At 43.8% G+C, this 22449-nt stretch overlaps 1 protein-coding gene across 1 annotated transcript; it reads right to left on the minus strand.

Annotated features, from left to right (window-relative positions):
- Nucleotides 1–17979: 17979 nt before the first annotated feature.
- Nucleotides 17980–19406, minus strand: LOC306642487 (transcription initiation factor TFIID subunit 13-like; the record flags this gene model as incomplete). The annotated part of the gene is made up of 1 exon (XM_079108231.1): nt 17980–19406. The coding sequence occupies one exon, from the start codon at nt 19404–19406 to the stop codon at nt 19032–19034; it is 375 nt and encodes a 124-aa protein (XP_078964357.1). The 3' UTR covers nt 17980–19031.
- Between the last annotated feature and the right edge of the window lie 3043 nt (nt 19407–22449).

Genomic DNA, 22449 nt, shown 5'->3' on the forward strand with positions numbered 1-22449 from the left:
CCATGCACGAAAGTGATTGGAGGTGTAGTAGTTTTGGTCTGTCATGTGTAATCAAACTTCATTTTTCTTCATAGGAAACATTTTCCATGGCCATCACAGACAGGGGCATGAGTTTTTATAAAGTACTTCTTGAAAACTTCTGGCCCTCCTCTCTGATTTGGATGGAGAGATGCTTTTGAGCCTTCAGCCCCCTGTGCCATTAATCAGGTTTCTAGAAGTAAGCTTCCAGACAGTGTTTTTTCAGATAGCTTCTTTCTCCTCCCCTGAATGATCCTGGACACTGAGGATGGACCAAACCCCAGCATCCCCAAGGTCTTCTTGAGTCGGTGGCCTGATGAGTAGTCAAGGCCTAGCTTCCAGGGGAAGGAGTCACAGCACACTAGGGAATCGTCAAGTGATACCACCAGCAAGACCCACTCCCCGCATTAATGAAATGCTATGCTTTCTGACAGTGACACCAGGAACAGGCTCGTTGTAGATGCCCTTTCTTAGCTACACCCTTCAAGTCAGTTGAAGAAGGTCCTCCTGGTCTCTGTGCACTGGGAAGGATTGATCAGCGTCCTATTTCTTGGGATCTTGGCCAGGTTGTGCCATGCTAACCAAGCACAGGAGGCATGCTCTGCTAACTTCTTACTATTTTTGATTCAGGTCACTACAAAAGCACTTCAGAAAGACATTCACATAACACACATCACCCATCAAATATTAGAATGCTAAGGTCTTTGTAGACTTTGCCACCACATTGGCAACAAATTCATTGATGTTTCATTCACTACTACAATAAAATGTAGAACCTTTTCATCAGCTCAATAAGAAATCCCTTACCTTTTAGCTATTAACCCCATTGCCCCATCTCTGTTCCCATCACTTTTGAAATACTGTACCTAATCAACTCTTTCCACCATTTCTTTGATACATGCAAGTGTGGTCCTGTGTCTCCAATGCTAGCATTGTGTCCTCCATGATCAAGGTTTAAGAAGAACTAACATTCTTTCTGCCTTATTTAGAATATTCTTCACTCCTGGGTGGTTAGGACAAATACAATCACTATTAGTACAATTTAGGTCCACTGCCTTGATGCATTTCAAGTTGCCAACGGTTCTATTACCATGGGTTTTGCCGAAATGCTCAAGTGCTGGTTTACTTGTTGGAATGTCAAGAATTCGCTTCAAAAAATCCAGCTCATGGATACCCTGAGGTGCCACAATCTGTGTCCCCACTGGTGTTTGTGGTTAGAAGTGCTGGGAGAAGTACCCACACTCTGGGCAGGATGTGCTCCTGGGTGACCTCAGGGTTCCTCAGGCTCTAGCTAGGGAGAAGTTTTATTCAGGTGCTTTGGTTTAGTTGTGCAGGGCTCAGAACGAAACAGAGGATTTTGCAAGGAACATCAGAAAAAGGAAGGCTCCCGGGCCATGAATTATGAAATTGTCACTTTCACGTAGGACTATGGAGTGTCTGGAACTTCCCTGGAAAAGGGCTTTTTTCTCTTAGTGTCAATGCTGAGCTGAAGAGTGTCACCAGCAGAGTCACTTCCCCACGAGACAACTAGGATGCTCACCGACTGTCAGGAAGGGATGCCATGTGGCTTCTTGTTCAAGAAAAGCTGAGGTGTCCCTGTTCACACACAGCATCCAGTCAGTGATTTGAGCACTGGGTACAAGACTCCTGTGGGCATAACTTTTGAAAGGAGGGATGAAGCCTAAAATTCACACAGGGAATGTTTCCCTTTCCTCCTCAGATACCTGGTGACTAAGGAACTGGGAGCCTCACTCCTATCGCTATTTCCCCTCTCCCAGTCTCCCCTTTACGTTGCCTGCACACCATCTCAGATGCTAAGACCAGGCATGAACTTCAGTCCTGGGGTTCCCAGGTCTCCCTTCAGAAGCCTGCCCTTTCTTCTCTCTGCTCCTGTCCCAACACGCCAGTCACTCTGGCTGCTGCCTTGTCATCACCTGTGACTGCACCAATTTCCCAGGGTAAGCAACTGGTGCAGTCTGCTTTCCCTGGAACATCAATGACAGCAGGAGCTGGCTTCCCTGCTCTGTGTGTGGCTGGGCTTTTCAACGTGGCTCATCATTGATCCCAACAGAGACTAGCAGAGCCCCATCACATTCACAACATTGCCCACATTCAGAGACCCCTCCAACTGGAGTGCCCTGTGGCCTTCAGAGGGGGCGTGGAGCACCCTGCATCATTACTCGCAGCAGTTTCTATCCTAAGGACCACTGTGCCTGCCTAAGACAGTGCGGCATCTGCAACTATGTCCCCTGAAACCTGGCACTTCACCTTCTATCACCACCACCCAAATGGCCCCCATCACCTTCCTGATGAATCTGCATCAGTGGCCAGGTGCAGTGCATGGGGAGGGCGCACTGACCACCTGCCAGGCTGCATTGCCACCAGATGACTCCAGTGGACCTCAGAGCATCTACAAAAACTTCTGGAGCTGGCAGCACTTCAAGACCCTGGTCCTCAGGCTCCTTTCTCACACTCCAATTGTAGAAGCACTTTCCTGCTTCCCCATGTGAGTGTTCTCCCCCGAGACCCAAAACTCCTTGAGCTCTGAAAGGAGAAAAAGTGTGGGATGGGAAAAAAGGCTGGGATGTCAGGGAACTGGAAGGAAGGTTTTGAGGTTTGGGGACAAGCAAAGAGACCTACATCCCCAGAAACATTCATTTCACACTTGGGGATGAAATATGCCATATCTCAGTTGCTTTCACTGCCCTGTAAGTCCACCAATCTCGGTTTTCAATGATCATTACGGTCACATAGGCGACCAAAGCTAAGACCAGGGTCCTGGGGTACCACAAGCTAGAATTTAGATTTGCTTCTCTGACTCCGTACCATTGTCCCTAACTTAGTATTTTCACATTCTAGCATAGACCTGATTGTTCATGGCAGACAACAGCACAATTAGTATTCAGTATAGGGGTGGAGAAAACAGTACAGATCTCTGTTGATACCAACTATATTGTTTGGAGAATGTGTTTAGGATATTTGGGTGATGCAGAACTCATAAGAGGGTACTCATTCCATTCGGATCCTCAGTGAAGAGGCCTGTCCTTGCCCCAGGCTATAGCCCTGCTCTCAGAGCACTCGGTCCTCTGTCTCAGTCAACTCAGGCTGTCATAGACCATGCTGCAGAAGGATGGCAGAAAATATCCATTTCTCATAGTTCTGAAGTTGAGAAGTCCCAGAAAAAGGGCGCCAGATTTGATGTTCACTGAGTGCTCTCCTGGCTGGAGAAAATGGCTCCCTTGCCTGTGACCTCCTATGACTGAGGGAGTTTTAGCATCCCTTCCTTTTCCTGGAAGGGCACTACTACTATCCTGGGAACTGTACCCTCATGACCTCATTAAAATCCTAAGAACCACTGAAGCCATGATCTCCAAATACCATCACCTTGGAGGTTAGGCATTCACACATCAATTTTGGAGGACAAAAACATTCACACCATAATACACAACATCAACAACTCAAGGAAAAATCAGATTGAAGCAGAATATATGGTGTGGTCTTTAGTGTATAGGAGCATGTTCTGGATGCAGGGAGCCCACAATGGGTGGCGGATATGACTAGGTAGAGGAGGTAAAAGCAAGGTGTTTATTGAGCCATGTCAGCTGGCAATGAAGTATGGGTTTTGCGTTGTGACTGATCCTGATGAATCCCAGCCCAGTGCTTTAGCCCCTATCTCAACCAGAGCCTACCATGAATGTGGAGGAGGTACCGTGGAGGCGTCTGCAGGAATATCAACAAACAACTTTGACCAGATGATCTTCTATGAGAGGGCAGAAAAGTACATTGGAGACTTGGGTCTGCACCTAAGGTCTAAAGAACATGGGTTGCACGGCTGGATCTAGTGGGACTTGTCACTAATATCCAGAAAGGAGGGGCATCTGTTATCACTGGGAATACCATGGAACACCCTGCTCTCCAACAATTTGTTCCATCTACCTGGATGGCTGGACATTCTCTAATAGTTCCAGAAGTGCCAGCCTCATGTTCTTATTTCCACCACTGCCTTGAGGTTCACAGTCAGCGTGCAGCGGAGTAATTAGCCAAGCTCAGCTGGTCTCCTTCTACAGTGAGGGCTGGGCACAGAGTACAAGTTTCAGTAAAGTGGGGCTGGCCACCCACCTGGGAAATGGATCCTTTTACAATCATATGGATCACACCTGCTTATGAAAAATGCCACAACTAGAAGAGATCTGGAATTTGAAGAACATGGTCAGAGAAACTCAGTGTCTCAAATGCCCTCAGCACACATCTCTGGCCTTTTTGTCTTTGCTCCCTGTAATCCTTCTCATTCACACACACAAAACGAAACAGAACTCCTTGGAAGCAACCAAATAACCTCAGCACAGCTTCTACTTTCTCATCGCCTCTCCTGGGCCTATCCTCTCAGTCCTTATTGCATGGTATACATTCCCAAACACACTATACCGAGAGAAGCACAGAATCTGTGATGTTCTCTTATATAAGTTCTATCTTTGACCAGATGCCGATGCTTGGCTTTCCTTTGTGGTCCAGGATAGGGACATGAGAAACGTAGGATAAGGAGGGGATACATATAGGAATGTGCCTGGTTCACTTACATAAAGGAATGAACCAATAATCAGCATACCCTTCTTGCATAGGTGGCTTAATAGGAATACAAGACCTAACTTCTAGAGAAGGAAGTCAAGCACCCATTGAAACTTCAACTAATGACAAAATCACAACACTCATCCTATTATCATGACTCACCAGCTGCACTGAAAGACAGACAGCCTACTGGTCCCTGCCAACAAGCACCAGCAATGCAGTCCAGTGGCGCACCAGATGAGCTGGAGCATGGGGTGCTACCAAGATGAGCAGGTCAAGCTCATCCATCACTGCCTGCACACAGTGGTGATGCCCACTGCAGAAGAACACTATATACAGCCCAAAGTTTCAGATACACCACTGAACATGCACAATTCAATGACTTGACATCTGGATTCCCAAAGTGGAGAAAACAGAAGTGAGGAAAATCTAAACTAAATTAGGGGTCACCAATACCTTCAAAGTTTTTCCAAACCATAATTAGCATAAATTGGGACCAGTAGTGTTAGTATGTTTTCAGAGCCTAATTACCATAAACTTGGACACATCACAGTGACCCAAGGGCACTATAGTCCCCTAGACTAACACACTCTGGCACACAAAGCGTCCTATCACGTCCCCTCTTGTAGTGCAAGAGTTCTCTACCTGCTCTTCAATAAATCCTACCATTACACTCATGCTCATTCTGCTCTGTGGAGTTCTTTCTTTGAATTCATGAGAAAGATCCCAGGAAGAAGAAATTGATAGTGAGCTTCTGGGGTCTGCTACAGCATAGGTGGATTCGGTTCACTTTTGAGAGGGGAAACACATGTGAGATGTACAGATCTGCAACTTACACAGACCTCACCTACTCACAGAAACAGAAAAACTCCAGTTTCCCCTGCTAGCAGAAGAAGAGAATCAAGGTTCACCTTTTAGTGCCCAACCTGGGGCTTCTTTAGAAAGGTGAGTAAAATGGACCAACAAAACTATCCCCCACTTTTTTCTCTGGAGTTCCATACCTCTTTTAGGAATCTATATCACTATCAAAAATAGGGGACACATGACACACAGTTAAAATCAGATAGTGCAGCATCCAGTCTAAAGTCACAGGTGACAGACTTCTAGAGGAGGCCTGCTCAATCCCGTTCATCACCAATGCAGGCATATTGGTCAAGATGAACTTCAGCTTCTCTCTGCAGAAAAGAACCAACTCAGAAGATCAGTTAAGGGTCTGCTTCTTTCTTGCACTTTTGGACAGACTTCACCCAATAATGGAAGAATCCCTCACCTGATGTATCTTGGGTCCTAAAACAAAGTCTTAGTCTGATTCAAGTTTGATCCAAGGTCTTTGGGAAAGAAGCAATCCACTAATCGCCAGAGCATGAGCCACAAGGTCTATTTCTCCTGTTCTCTTCTCTTCCTTTCCACCCCGCCACCATGCACTACAAACACCACGTAGATTCAGTTTTCTGATACCACTTGGAGCCCCAATGGTTTCAATAGAACCCACAGATGTGGTTTTTGGGAATTTTCAATTCAAGGAAAAATAAACAAGCAATATTCTGGTCATCCTTGTGCTAGCATGCACCTCCAGAAAGACCAGCCTTAAGGCACAACCTGCTCCCTCATTAGCAGCCAAATTCAAGGTGCCACAGACCACGGTGTCGGAGACCAAGGTGTCTCAAACCAAGACACACATCATCATGGTGCCCAAGACCAAGGCACCCGAGGAGATCCCACCTGGAGTCCAGGACTACATGGACATCATGGATCACCTAGTGGGGCCTCCCAAATTTGCCATGTGTGAGCCCTCCAGCTCGTTCCCAGGACAGCTTGCTGCAAACTTGAAAGAGGAACTGGAGCAACAGCCAATAGACAATTTATACCAAGACCTGACTCTTCTTAGCTACATTGATGAAGACTTTGTCAAGAAGGAGAGCTGAGCCTACACTCATGGTGTCTACAAGGTTTCAGGACCCATAAGATCGAGCTGCATACCTTAGGTTTCCAGCACTGCATGTGTCTGTGGTGTGTGCCTGCGCACGCACTGAGAATATGTGCAGCTGGTGATTGGGATTTAACAACCCCATGGTGTGGACCAGGATAGGGCCATCATTGCTTTCTGTTTCTCCTATAACTTTCCCTGACTTAGGGCCATTTCCTCCCAAGGTCACTCACGCTCTTTTCCTTTTCCCAGGGAGAGACCATGATTCAGCCCTGCTTACTGGAAGAATTACTTCCCTCCAAACCAGATATAAATATCTTGGTCCTAAGGAAAGAGTTGGAGCAGGAGGAAGAACTCCCCTCTGGCCAGGTAGACAGTGGAAGGATGGTCTCCCAGTAGACCAAGGTCTGGAGGTACACTGATTAGATGACAGGCAGGGACACCTGATGAATAAGTGCACGGACACCAGGAACACAAGGGCTTGGTCAGAAACAAAAGACACAGAGAACAGAGGAGTAGGTGGAACAATGCAGGTCAAGATACCATATTTTCTGGGTTTTGGGGACAGACACCAAGTGGATAAGGCAGAGGGGGATACCCGATACACTGGGAGAAAAGGGACACAAGGAGGTAGGAAAGGAAGTGGCTACAAGTGGACAGAGCTGCAAGGGACATCAGGTATATTAGGTATATACAAGACTCTATTCACATGGCTCACAGAATTCTGGTCTATCCCCATCCTGACTGTGATACACAATTTTGGAGTGTGACTGCCCTAGTACATACGATATAGAAGGCAGAAAGGGAAAGAGATAGGAGAGTCAGGGACAGAATCGGGATAGCAAGCTGAGAAGCCCAAGAGGGTGGACAGCAGAGCCTCAGTCTGTCTTTCTGAGACCGAGATGGGTGACATCTCCAGCTCCCACCATCCACTGTAATATAAATATCCCTGTCCTCTGTGGCCCTTGTCATATATAAAGAGGTAGCCAGTGCCCATATCCTCCTTAGCTTGAGAGGAAGCACCTCTGCAGGTGCCTCAAGGACATGCTATGTTCCAACAGGACTCAAGAGCTTTTGAGGCAGCTGCCAGCCAAAATGCATAGAAATGTGACCATCACACTAATTGAGTGGTCAGCATGGAAAACGGAAAAACAGAAGAGGCTTCCCAGGACTCGAAGAAGTGCAGGGCAACAGAGCCCGAGTTGTTAGGTCTAAAGGGCACTGCTATTCTCCCAAGTGTTCAAGGGCCTTCTTCACTGAGGGCCGTCTGGTCCAAACTTCCTCCACAAAACCTAAGATCCTCCTCTGTAAACCTGGGAAACTAAGGTGGAGTGGGACCTCGAAGAGCCTCTACTTCTGGGGGGCCACATGGCACAGCCAAAGGCTGCAGTGTGGATGATGACCTCCAAAGCCTGGATTTCCTCCTAGTTTCCCAGCACAATATGCTGCCCTGGAGACTGTCACAGAGCCAGGGCCCTCATGTGGAAACCCTCTGCTCAGGAGAGCAAGCAGTCCAGGCCCCACTTCCGAGAGAGGAGGCCTTAGTCGCCACCACCTCCAGCTGACATGGCCAAGAAGTGAGGTCTCACGTGATGCGAATACACAGTGGAAACAGGTCCTGCTTGGGGCCTAACTCCAGGATACTGGAGGACACCATCTGGATCCAGAGCTGGTTGAAGCTTCCCAGCCTCAAGAGAGAAAGTGCAAGGCAACAGGCAAGGAAGAGAAGAAGAGGAGGACCTGAGGACAGTACTGTTGCTGGGTAGCCTGTGGGGTGGCTGTCCCTAAGGCGAGATCTCTCCTTTCTTTGATTCTGCACCCCAAGAATCAAATGTTCCTCCTCTCACAGGACATTTCCTGTGGGTTCTCAGGAAAGAGAAGGGAATGGGAGGGTATAGGAAAGGTATAAACGGGGCAGGGAGAGGGCAGAGGGAGGGTACTGAGAGGTGAGTTAGTGGAATGTTCAAGTCTGGGTGGGAAATGTACCTCATTGGCCTGTATCAATACGAATAAAGGCAGTTTCATAGGAAAAATCTTCCCAGGCCGCCGCCTTCTGCCATGGTGTCTGTGTGACTTCATGCAGTGAGAACTAAAAGGAAGAAGTAATTGGAAATGCCAGGTTCCAGGTTGCACTCGTGTCCATTCACTGGGTCTTGCCTCCAGATTCAGGGTAGCCCTTCCACTGATCCTGGAATACAACAGGGAAACTCCCAGGACATCACTCACCACCCCATTGAAAAGACCTCTCCATTCAAGGGATGTCTCTGCATCCTTTAATCATCTGTGTCCCTTCAAAATCTCTCCTACCAATCATCTGAGGGCAAATCATGTCAGATGAGCAGGAATCACAAAGGGGCAAAGTGCATCTCCTTTGGTACTTGCAGCTCTGAGGTCTGCAGACTGACTGGTGGTGGCTCACATCTTACTGTTACTAGCCCTGAGATTGAATGCTAGCGACCCTCAACTCCTCCTGGTAGCAGCTCTCCTGTTGCCTTCCTGGGACCAGGAGCCAGCAACTTCCAACAGTTCCCTGGAACTCATCTGATGGTCACACCTAGCAGCTCCTGTAGCTATCCAAAGCTCTGGATCCCTCTCTGTGCTCACCATTCTCAGTGACCTGCTCAGTTTGCTAGATTTCAGTGCACTCAACTTCATCTGCTCTACCTGAGATGAAAGTCATGAACATACAAACTATATTCACTGATAAGACTCACGCTGCGCTAGAATGGGAACAGGGACACGGACTGGTTGCAAGATATAGGGAAGGAACATTATTTGAATGAAAAAGATGGGCTCTAGCATGCACAGTGTCCTTACAGATACCTGCAGTATTTCTGCTTAGGCATGGTTATGGGACTTTGCATTCGAAACATGGGACCACTGAAGGGCCACAAAGGTGTCACGCCATCTGGAACCACTGCAGAGTGCAGCCATCTGTGAATGACCTGCCATGGAAGTAATGATTCCAGGTGACCATGAGACGATTGTAGCCACCATGGCTATCACAGTCAGGGGCACCAATTTTTATTAAGTACCTGTTGAGAACTTTGGGATCCCCAATCTTATTTGCACAGAGTGCTGCTTTTGAGCCTTTAACCTCATCTGCCATTATTTGGGTTTCTGGAAATAGGCATGGAACAGTTTTTTCTTTTTTCTTTCTTTCTTTGAATTCTACTTGGTCGTTCTGTGAATGATGCTGGACAGTGAGGCTGGACCGATCTCTAGCACAGCCATGGTCTTCCTGTGTAGGTGGCCTGATGACGGAAGGCCTGTCTTCACACCTTTCCCACCCACACTAGAGTCCTCAACGTGCACTCACTGGGGTCCCAATACCCTGGAGGTCCTGACCACATCCCAAGGCAGATCCCTTACTGACAAGTGTTCTGATCCTCTCATACATAGTGTTGGTCCCACGCTGACTGAAGCCTCACCTATATTGACCATGGCAAACTCCTCCTATTGTAATGACTCACCAGCTGCATTGACAGCCAGCCTACTAATCCCTGCCAACAAGCACCAACAATGCAGTTGAGTGGTGGAACAGGTGAGTTGGAGCATGGGGTGGTACCAAGATGACCTGGGTCAAGCTGATCTATCACTGCCTTCACGCAGTTTTGATGCCCACTGCACAAGAACACTATATACAGCCCCGAAGTTCCACATACACCACTGAACATACACAATTCATTGACTTGACATCTGGATTAAGAAAGCGAAGAGAAAATGGAAGTGAGGAAAACCTAAACGGGATTCAGCATCACCAATAACTTCATTGATTTTTCCAAACCATAATTAGTATAAATTGGGACCAGTAGTGTTAGTATGTTTTCAGAGCCTACTTACCATAATCTTGGACACATCACAGTGACCCAAGGGTACTACATTCCCTTAGACTAACACACTCTGGCGCACAAACTATTCTATCATGTCCCCTCTTGTAGTGCAAGAGTTGTCTACCTTTTCTTCAATAAATCCTACCATTACACTCATGCTCATTCTGGTCTGTGGAGTTCTTTCTTTGAATTCATGAGAAAGATCCCAGGAAGAAGAAGTTGATAGTGAGCTTCTGGGGTCTGCTTCAATGTAGGAGGATTCGGTTCATCTTTGAGAGGAGAAACACATCTTAGATGCAGAGATCTGCACCTTACACAGACCTTACCTGCTCACAGAAGCAGAAAAACTCCAGTCTCCCCTGCTGGCAGAAGTAGAGAATCAAGATTCATCTTTTGGTGCCTAACCTGGGGCTTCTTTAGAAGGGTAAGTGAAATGGACAAACAAAATTACCCCCCCCCCCCCTTATTTCTTTTGGGGTTCTATACCCCTTTTAGGAAACTATCTCACTATCAATAATCAGGGGCAACAGACACCCACTTAAAACCAGATAGAACATTCTCCACTCTAAAGTCAATCCCTTTCATCACGAATTCAGGCATTTTGGTCAAGATAAGCTTCAGCTTCTCTCTGCAGAAAAGAACCAAGTCAAAGATTATTTGGGGGTCTGCTTCTTTCCTCCACTTTCTGACTGACATCACCAAATAATGAAAGAATCCCTCACCTGATATATCTTGGGTCCTAATACAAAGACTTAGTCTTATTCATGTCTGATCCAAGGTCTTGGGAAAGAAGCAATCCACTAATCCACAGAGAGTGAGCCCCGAGGTCTATTTCTCCTGTATCTCTTCCTTCACCCCCACACCATGCACTGCAAATACCATGTACATTCAGTTTTCTGATACCACTTGGAGCCCCAATGGTTTCAATAGAACACATGGATGAGGTTTTGGGGAATTTTCAGGCCTTCAGTGATCCTTTGGTCCCAAAACCCATGCAGTCCCTGTTTAGTGCCCACCCGAAAATGTCCCATTCTCTAGGTTTCCAAACCCTGTCATTTCAAAGAAAATTAAACAAATGCAACCTGAACAAAGACTCTCAAACAATATAAGATCCAATATTTCCAGAAAATACTATAGGACATCAGTGGTCCTAAGTATGAGTATGATGGTAAATATATCAGGAATGCCTAAAACCTTGGTCATGGCACTTGACCCTCAGGGACATGGCTCTATCTTAGCGTACCTGAGTTCCTACAGTACATGCAATTATATATATATAATGCCTACATAATCGAGGGCAAAACAGTACAGAAAAGCCATGGCATTTCACTTTCAGTGGGAAATGACACAGGAAACGGATTTTTGGATCATGCTTGATAAGGAAAACTAATCCAACCTGCCTAAACCCTATGAAGGCCTCAAAATGTGGTCACTGCTGTGGTGAGGATCATAGGTAGTTCTGAATACTTTGTGTTGGTAAGAACAACAATTATTCCAACTGGCAGGATTCAAGGGGAGGTTCGCCCATGACTTTGAGCTCCAGGGGATTGACGGATGCCTCAATCTGACTAAGACAATGGAGGGATGCCAAGGGATGCCTTCTTCCCCGTTTGCCTTTCAGATGGGTAACACTCCATCTGGCACAAGTACTCTATTAAGTAGCAATTTGAAACACTAGGATTCCTTTAATGCTCAGACCCAAGAGAAGGAGTGTCTGATATTTGACTGTACCCAAGCTTGGCCTGAGAATCAGTTGGAGGATGGGAAAAAATGGATCTGAAAGGGAAGTATAAGCGATAATACCATTCGACACTTAAAATTGTAAAAGGAAGGAAATAAATGGTTATAGGTACACTCTATACAAGCTTTTATTTTATTTTATTTTATATTATTTTTTGCCTGGAGACACAACCCAAAATGATGCAATCGATGTACATGAGATTCTCCACTCTAGGCTATACTAATAGGCCATAGGAAAGCAGTTTCTCTCAGAGCATGATCAAATACAGCACAGATTTTTCTAAGCCCATGTGCCCTCCATATTCAGGGTATGCAGCAAAGCTGACATCCCAAGGGAACACAACACCAGGTGGAAAGCATTCTGGCTCCCTTCCTATCCCTATAAGCCACAGGAGAGTGTCCAAAAAGACTCATCATGGCACAGGTCGCTTTTTCTCTACAAGACGGGAGACGGTGAGATTCTCAGATGACACCGATATTAAAAATATACAGAGATATTTCAGGGCCCTCACCAAATTTTGACCTAACCTAGAAAGACACAATGTTGTTCCTAACCAAATGCTCTCTACCACTGAACACTGGGATTGTTTTACAGGCAGTTGAGACCTCTGGGCATGAGTGGTATACAGTGCATGGCTCAGGAGAACTACTCCTTCCAAATGAAATCGACTCAGAAGAAACATACCCAACAGGGCAACAGGCAGTTCCCTAAGAGGACTCAAAAGGGGATGCACATAATCACAGTGGGAAAAGGAAGGGAAGGACTTTCAGAACTGTGTGCTGAAGGGCTTAAGGAGAACCCATACTAAATCTCCAAATTATTTCAAACTCTCTCTGGTAATACGGCGGAATGAAGAAACTTCCACAGACTTTTTAGAAAGACTCAGGGAAGCATTCATTGAACATGCCTCAAGGACCCCAGATTCCCCAGCATAAAAACTTTAAAAAATTCATGAATCAGTAAGTTTCTGATATTATGAAAAAAAATCAGTTACACAAAAAGACAACACTTGAGTTGGTGTCATAAAAATTGTCACCTTGGTCTTTTATAATGGAGACCAGGAGGAGGAGGAGGAGGAGGCGAGGAGGAGGAGGAGGAGGAGGAGGAAACAGAGGAGGGAAGTGAGGGAGGGAGGTTGGAAGGGAGTGGGAGAAAGGACAAAAGAAAGGCAGATGCCCTGTGGCACTGCTGTAGACAGCTAATTCCAGAGGGAAAGTTCCCTGAAGTGCTATGGCTCCCTCCATAGCCTGCTACAACTGTGGCCAGAAGTGACATTTCAAGGAACTGCTTGTGAAAGCAGCGGAAGCCACCAACACCCTATCCTGTCAGTGAAGGGGATCACAGGTTGCACTGCACTTAGAGGCAAAGGCCTCAGGGAACAAATCCCTCACTTCAGACAGTCTGACATTAGGAGGCCTGGGGACTAGAGAATCCATCTTAGGCTCCCAACTACTCAGACTTATTTCCAGACAGGAACCCCACACGACCTTGACTGTAGAGGGAAGGGTAATTCATCTCACTCTTGATGCTGGGGTCACTTTTTCCGAACTCCTCAAACCCAGGACTCCTTTCCTCTCACTATGCGACCATAAGGGGAGTGTCAGGAAAGCCTGTGACTGGATATTTCTCCCAACCGCTCAGCTGCTCTGGGGATGAGCTCCTCTTCTCACATGCCTTTTTGATGATGCCTGAAAGTCCCACTCCCCTTGTGGAAAGAGATATTTTGAACATCTAGGCACCACACTTCTCATGACACCAGAACATGTACTTTGTCTGCCCCTAGTAGAAACTGAGATTGACTCAGAAGCCTGGATGACACAGTACAAAACAGGTGGAGCATTCGGACCTGCTCCTTTCCTGATCCATCTCAAAGGTCCTCTGTCCCTTCCACACCAAAAACAGTATCCCCAGAAACCAGAGAATAAAGAATGGTTACAAGCTGTAGTAGGTAACTTAAAGTGTCTGGGCCTCTTAAGACATTTTATAGTCCATGTAATACACCCATTGCAAGACCAATGGGGAATGGAAACTACCACAGGACCTCAGACCAATAAATGAAGCAGTGGTTCCCATACATCCCAAGGTCCCCAATCCTTACACCTTGTTTAAACATTCCAATTGGTTCAGTTGTAGACTAAAAAGATGCATTTTTATGTATACCTCTGCATGCAGATCCTCAATACCTGGTTGGTTTGAGGATCCCTCTGACACGTCCACTCAATTCACCTTAAATATTCAGGCCCCTGCCTGAGGGACACCTGATGCTGGTTGGCTCCCTCCACAGTGAGCTGGGGCAAGCTGTTATGTCACCCTGCGGCAACCCAACCTACATGCAGTGGGGATGCCCACTGCCGAACTTTTCCAAATCCTAATTAGGGTAAGCTTGGACCAGCAGCATTGGTTTATCTTCCAATTAATAAGGGCAATAAATATGTTTTACTCAGGAAACAATGAAGTTGAACTAACAGCAATCACAGAAGCAAGACAGAATTTCTGACTAGCAACCCTGCATTTTAATAAATACTAATGGAACTTGGCAGCGTGGAAGAACATGTTGCCAAGTGGTCAATGTCACGGGTGAAGTAAGGAATAAGTGGTGACACATTAAGATGTCATAAAATGGTGCATGAATGCTGCTTCTCTTTACTGAATTCAAAATGTTTAAAGATGTAAAAAGTCCGTGAAGAATTTCGTTGATGTCCTTCTATGATAGTTAGCTGACAGCTGTTGGTCGTTGCTGGCTCAGGGTGCCAGGAACACTGTGGGAAGACCTGTTAATGCTACAGTCTGTGAGTCACTGGCACTCAAACCTCAGACCTGGTTGTACTTGGCCTAAATTTCATCTGGATGATTGCATCCAAATGGACACAAACAAGCCCAAGATGTATGAGTTGCTGTTCTCTCCTGATGCTAATTCTGAATTTTCTTCCTCTCCCAAATATACCAAGACATGTTGGGTTTTAATGCTTAGTGGGTGAGCAACATGACAGAAGGGCACTCAGAGAACAACTTCCGCTGTAAGCAGTCAAAACTTGTGTTCACACAGGTTTACTCATCTGAGAGTTCTTCAAGTTCTTCAAAATAATGTTCCCTCTTCACATCACCATGTGCACCCACATCTACCTGGAAGAGGCCACGCTTTCTTCCAGTGCTACACTTGGTACTTAGTTCTCAATCTGAGCCTCAGGGCCCTCTTCTCCCTATCTACAATTCTTCCTTATTCACTTTCCCTTTTCCCGTGTACTGAAGTTCCATTATCTCTTGCAATTGTCTTTTACACTTTTTGTAGTTCTTCGTCCTTCATTAAGTAACTTCACATAAACATATACATTTGCGTGTAGTTAAATATGTGTGTATTTGCATATAAACCTATGCTTCAATTCAAATTACTAGTGTACCATTTGTTTGATTATATCCTGAATGATATTCCTGACACAGAAGTGGTCCTATTGGGGTGGACTTATTTCTAGTTACCATGAGTATGCCATGGAATCAGGGAGAGTGAATAAGGAATAACTGAGGAATGAGGAAAAATCCGTGAGCTTTTTAAAATCAAAATAGCTCCCAGTCAGGATTAATATATCTTTGAGAATTAAAGAAACTCTGTGTTCCCAACTACCAATGTGCAGTAATCTGAACAAAAAACCTCATTACTCTAAGGCAGGTAAGGGCATATTGTACTGACATCTACTTTAAAAAATGCCATGGCGAGCTCATTGGATGTCTTGTGATTAAGCCACAGATCTGCAGCTATTATCAGATATAATATACTCAGAGAATTTAAGAGTGAACAAATATGATTCTGCAGGTCCTAACTGTGCAAGGTCCAAGCCTGCGGAACCTGGCAGTTCTACTTAAGATCCAGCAGAACCTTGTAGACAAGGGAGAAAAAATCCCATTATACTTAATTAGTCAAGAATACTGTGGCTTATGGTCTTGGGGATATGTCCCTGGGCAATACTGTGCAGCTTGGCAAGGTCTGGCAGGTAGGGAGAGCTTTTCCTTGCTATGGTGGTGTTTTGTGAACTCTCCATGTTCCACATCACGACAAAGCTGAAGGGGTCATAGTGTTTTAATGGAAAATTAAAGAATTGGAAGGGAAAGGACTAGATCCTCCATCCTGGAGTACACATCTCATGAGGGCAGTCTGTGGTTCTAATGCAGTGATTTCCCATGAGGGCGCATCTCATTTACACCATGTTTTGGACAGGGCTGTTCACTGTCTTCTGTGGTGGCGTCCTCTTTTACAATTGTTAACACATGTGCCTCTGTGGAAGGCTTTGCCCAGGTCTTCCATTCCCCTCAATCCCTTCTGATATATTCAATTCTATGACACTAGAGAATATTAAACAATAAGGTGTTGGAGAACATCATATTTCTATTCATTAGGTATTTTAATATCTTAGCCAACAGTATTTCTGTTCTCATTCCTTAACATTATCTGATATACTTTTATAATATTTATCATCTACCTGCCTAACCTAACCTACCTTAATCATTTGCTTCCATTTAAGAAATATATTGTCCTATCCCATGTACATATATGACTATACCACTGGTGGGATTCTACATCATGTATAACCAGAAGAATGAGAAATTATACTCCATGATACCTGATGTATCAAAGGGCATTCTGTTGTCACATATAACTAATTAAAACAAATTTTAAAAGGATAAGAAAAGAGAGGAGGCCATGGATTTCTCAGAGGGCAGAATCAAGAGCCATGCAGAAACAATGAGATGAGCCACAATGTGAGGAAACTGCTGTTAAATCAAGAAACAACTCCACTTCAAAAAGACTGTATTAAAATAGCTGACCTGCAACATTTTAAGAGTGTTCCTGGGCAGGTATTTTAATCTTAACTGCCTCACTACATTACTCAGCTTTCTGTGGTTTCAACAGACTATATAAGGAAAACAAATTATGAGGAAGAAAAGTTTGACTGAACGTTTCAGAGACCTCATTCCATGTCTCATTGGTTAGCTCCATTGCTTTGCAGACTCCAGCAAGGAACACCACCATGGCTGGGACAAGATTCTGGAGTACTGCTGCCCACCTTGTGGCAGTCAGGAAGTAGACAGCATGAGGCCAGGGTCCCAATATCCCCCTCAACAGCATGTCCACAACAGTGTAACCTCCATCCAGGAGGCCCCACTTCCTACAGGTTCCATCACCTCTCAATATTGCCACAGGCTGGTGAGGAAATATTTACATTAGTATCCTTTTATGAATGTTTAAGATCCTAGTCACAACACAGGTCATTCTATATTTCCTGCACTGGGCTGCACATTCCTAGCCCCATATGCTTGTGTTGTTAGGAAACTGCTATTTGTAATCCATGACTCTGATTTCACTGGAGTCAAACTGGGTCTCACATGAGGACTGGTGCAAATCACAGAGAGATACTGGAGTTTGACATCATTCTGGCAGTAGATCAACTGGTTGTTTCTCTTGGGGTGGGGTAAGCACATTTCATTTGAGGGTGGAAGAGTGAGCCAACTACAAGTGGTAGTATTCAGGTGATCCGTCAGTTCTCTGCCTCTCAGGCACCCATCATAACTGCCTTTCCTGAACTTCCCTGAAGATTGGGATTGACTGTGTGCTTGAGTTTCAGCCCCACTTTGTTTTCTGCTTCTCCACCGTGGAACACACTGCATTCTGTAAGATTATTAAATGTTACTGTAATAGATAATTTAATGTACTGATTTGGCTAGGCAGTAGTACGCAGCAGTTTTGGTCAAACATCAGTTAGATGTTACCGTGAAAGTTTTTCTTTGGGGGAAGGGTGGTAATTAATATTTCCAGTCAGTTAACTTTAATATTTTCCCAGTTGTCATTGGACCTTATTTATTTATCCATTCATTTATTTATTTATTTTTTTAATTTAATTTATCATACTTTATTCCTTGTATCAATAGGTTAAGAAAGTAAAATTTTCCCAGGTACTGATTTATAGATACAGTTTATAAGTGGAATCAAAAAGTTCAGTTTCACAAACAGTAACATTCAGTGATCTCTTTAAATGCAATTTTAATCCTTATTTTAAGCTAAGGTAAATAATTTAATGCAATAAGCAAACTACACACAAAACCTATATATTCTGAACTACAACAGTGTTTCCTGTAGTTACATATGGTTTTAGTCAACTACACATTTCCATGAGTACTTACAAATATGTTAATAACGCTACCCCAAATGCTTATCCTGCCATTAACTCATTGAACATTGTCATTCCTGCTACTGAAAATAGATGATCGTGAAAAATGAGTTTTAAAACTTAAAAAGTAATATAAGTCCCAAAAGGTTTTAAATCAAAAAGGCCTTTCAACATGGAAGCATCAACATGAAACTTTAAGTTTCTAAAAAAATAAAATAAAAAAATCACTTTAGAAAAGAATATTAAAACAAATTATCTTTTAAGACACATAAACATTCTTAGAAAAACTTGTAGTTTCAAATATCATCTCCTTAAAAGAAACACAAACCAGTTCACTATCTTTACTAACCTCTCAGACCACAGTTGTCTAAAAACTTTAGAATATGTAAGGCATATGTCTCAGCTGGCACAGTTGAAATGACATTCAGATTTCACATATTAAATAGCTGTAGTATAGGTTATAATGGCATAAATATACCTAATACATAAATACTGCTTCATCCTTTAGATAGTCAAAAGTCAGAAGGAACTGCATAATTTTCAAGATACTTTAACGTATGTGTAGTCATTAAAACCCAGTAAGTAATTCAAGTATAGTTGTGTAAAGGCAGGCAATTGAAGGCTCAAGTATCGATCTAAAATCAAAGACATGAAAATAAAGACTGAAAACTTTGTTTCTCCATCTTTCATTCACATGCCTAGGTATTAGAACATTACTGTAGAAAATACACAATTATTTTATATGATTTCCACAGAAGATAACAAAATTTCATAAAGTACAAAAAGTATCAAGATCCATAGTTTGCTTCATCAAATGCTTTTCTAGCTCGTTTCAACTCTTCGTTCATAGTAAGCAAGTCTTTAACCCTAGCAAACTTCCTTGGGTCCTTTCGAATCAAGAAGACGATATCTTCAACTTGTACTCGACCTTGTCTTCCAATTGACATTGCCTTGTGAGTCATTTCAGTGATGAACTCTATGACAAGGTCTTCAAGAATATCCACTGACTCAGTGTAAGGGTTCTGGTCATCCCCAAACCCATACATCATACATTGTAATTCTTTAGAAAAAAGTCTCTTTCTTTTACCCTGCCCACCTTCTGCACCTCCTCCAATTTCTTCATTTTCCTCCTCAAAGGTAGGGTCTTCTTCCTCATCTGCCATCCCACTACCATTCATTTATTTATTTATGTGTGGCACTGAGAATTGAACCCAGTGCCTCACATTTGCTAGGCAAGTGCTACAACCCCAGCCCCACTCAGTGGATTTAATTAAAACAGATTACCCTCCCTGTGGGAAGGCCTCATACAATCAGTTCAAAACCTTAAGAGAACAGACTGACATTGCTTGGGAAGAATTCTGTCAGAAGACTGCCTTCAAATGTGACGTGCAACATCAATTGCTCCCTGGGTCTTCAGCTTCCTGACAGGTCCTGCAGAATTCCAATTCACCAGCCTACCACACCCCAATCACAGGATTCAAATCTTTACAATATATCTGTCCATGTTCTATCTAAACCTCACACACACACACACACACACACACACACACACACACACGCACTATTATTGTGTCTCTCAAAACCTGATTTGTAACCTAGTTGCTCAGAGAAAAAACTATATGGAAATCTTCAAAACCTGACATAAAAGTGCAATATAAGACGAGATACATTTCTTCTGTTGGAATACAAAATATTTTACAAAAATTGACTCAAATTAATCTTTCAAAATACTAGAGGAAAAAAATAGATGCAACAATTCATGACATAGGCACAGGAAGAAGGATGGCTGTACTTCCCAGTTATTCTGCAGTTCACAAAGGAAGAAATGGGAGTACTGCTTACGAAAGTGATGAAGGACTGGGAAAAATCATTATAATCCAATATGGGACATCAGAGACTCAGACCCAGAAATTATGGTGTCATGAGCAGAGAATAGGAAAGACTACATCACAGCCAAGCCAGCCTTGGCAGCAAAGCCAGGGTAGCAGGGGCACCCAGTCACTGCAGAGGGGAAGGACAACACAACAGGAAAGACAAACACAGCACATACATTCTGCACACAACCACAGGTAGAAGGCAGTCTGAATTGAGCTGAGACTGAGGCCACCCAGCAAGCTGGTATTTGAAAAGTGCTCCACATTTCTCCATGTGGAAAAGTGCACCTAAACCTCAGGCAGAGATCCACCTTGAGAGGGTGATGTTGGATCTGGCTGTGGTGAGAAGCCAAGACAGCACAGCAAATATTTCCACACTATCCTGGCCTCTGCCTACCCTGTGGCCTACAATGCACCATGCAGTTTGTGACTGAAACAGTTTCAAACCCTGGTAAAAAAAAAATCTTGCTTCAAAATGAGGATGAGCAGGGAACTGAGACAGATTAAAGTTAGGCCAAATGTTGTGATTTCTGAATCACTTCTCAAAACCTAGGAAAATGTCAGAAGATATGTCCCACCCGCTTCCAGCACAAGCACTGAGGCCCTATGAAGGAGCATTATAACAGAGGTTTTCTGGCACCAATGGAGAGAGACTCTGCACACAGGCTTCCCTAATAAATTTGATTACCTTCTGACACAGGTGATAACAATCCATGTCCAGTATCTAGAATTCCAGAAAAATACTGTTCAATTCCAAAGCCACAGAAAGACAGCAAACACACACACACACACACACACACACACACACACACACACACACACACACACACCAGATCCCAAAAGTTTGCAAAGAGTAACTAGTCAGTAAGTCTTCAACCTCTGCAGCCCAAAATGAAATCAGTAGAGAACAGCTGACCAGAGAGCTCCATACTCTTTCATGGAAATTTTAACTGTTTTAATACCTAATGTATCAACCTGTTCATGCACATCACTCCCATTTTTCACTTTGATCAGTAATATGTGGACAACATTCTCAAAAGTTTTATAAAAGTTTATTAGAATATGGCTTTGTTCTGAAGTGGTTTCAGTCACCAGGAATTAGTATCTTCTCAAAGGGGTGCTAATGATGACATAGTTCAGGTTCACAATGTGAGGAACCATTGACGCTTTAATACTTCCTCAGTCCAGTTGCCTTAAAAAGGAAAAAAATATGCGATTTGCTAAAATCTTGTAGAGAATTTTCATGTCGATGTTCATTAAGGATATTGGTCTGAAATTTTCTTTCCTCCATGTCTCTCTGTCTGGTTTAGGTATCAGGGTGATATTGGCTTCATAGAATAAGTTTGGGAGGGTTCCCTCCTCTTCTATTTCATGGAATACTTTGAGGAGTACTGGAATGACTTTTTCTTTAAAGGTTTTGTAGAACTCGGCTGAGATCCCATCTGGTCCCAGACTTTTCATGGTTGGTTGCCTTTTGATGACCTCTTCTATTTCATTGTTTGAAATTGATTTACTTAAGTTGTGTATGTCTTCCTGGTGAAATCCACATGGGAAGAGATGCTACAAGAGGAATGGTCAGTTGGGTGTTTATGAACATTGGAGATCAAATACCACCCCACAGATCAGCCAAAACTTTCCCTCTACACCTAAAATAAGTCCAGGAAGGTGCTATCACAACCCTTCATAGAACCAGCTCAAAACCATGAATCATACACAAGGCAAGACTGGCAACTAGATTTTACCTACGCGCCCATGTCCACAATGTAAAGTACTCCTAATCCTCAAAGATAGATTTACAGGGTAGCTGTAAAACTTCACAAAGAGGGGAGACAAACACAGGAGGTAGCAACAATGTTCCTCAAGGAACTCATTTCCAGTTTCTCCTACTAAGATCCCTACAACATGACAATGGTCCAGCTTTTATAGCACACATTATCCAGTAAGTAACAAAAGGAGTGGGGATACATTATTTATCTATTTTTACTTCACAAACTCAATCTCTGAGCAACTGAGAAAGGTCAACCATTGCTTTATGAGAACTTGAGCTATGTCACCCAATTCCAAAATCTGATTATAGTTACTACCTGTTGCCCTATTTAGAGTTAGGAATACTCTGAAAGTTTATATGGCCCTATATCCACATGAGATTTATACAACCAATTTCTCCACCCTAAATACAAAGGAACACCACCTGTTACTATGTGATATTTTTCCAGAAAAATACCCTATTCATCCTAAATGTGCATGTGCGTTCCCACAATGATGCATACCTGAACAACAAGGGATGGACACATACTTATGCAACACACACACTGCCCACATATACTCAATG

Source organism: Sciurus vulgaris, assembly GCF_902686455.1.
Source record: "Sciurus vulgaris genome assembly, chromosome: 13".
Lineage (NCBI taxonomy): Eukaryota > Metazoa > Chordata > Mammalia > Rodentia > Sciuridae > Sciurus > Sciurus vulgaris.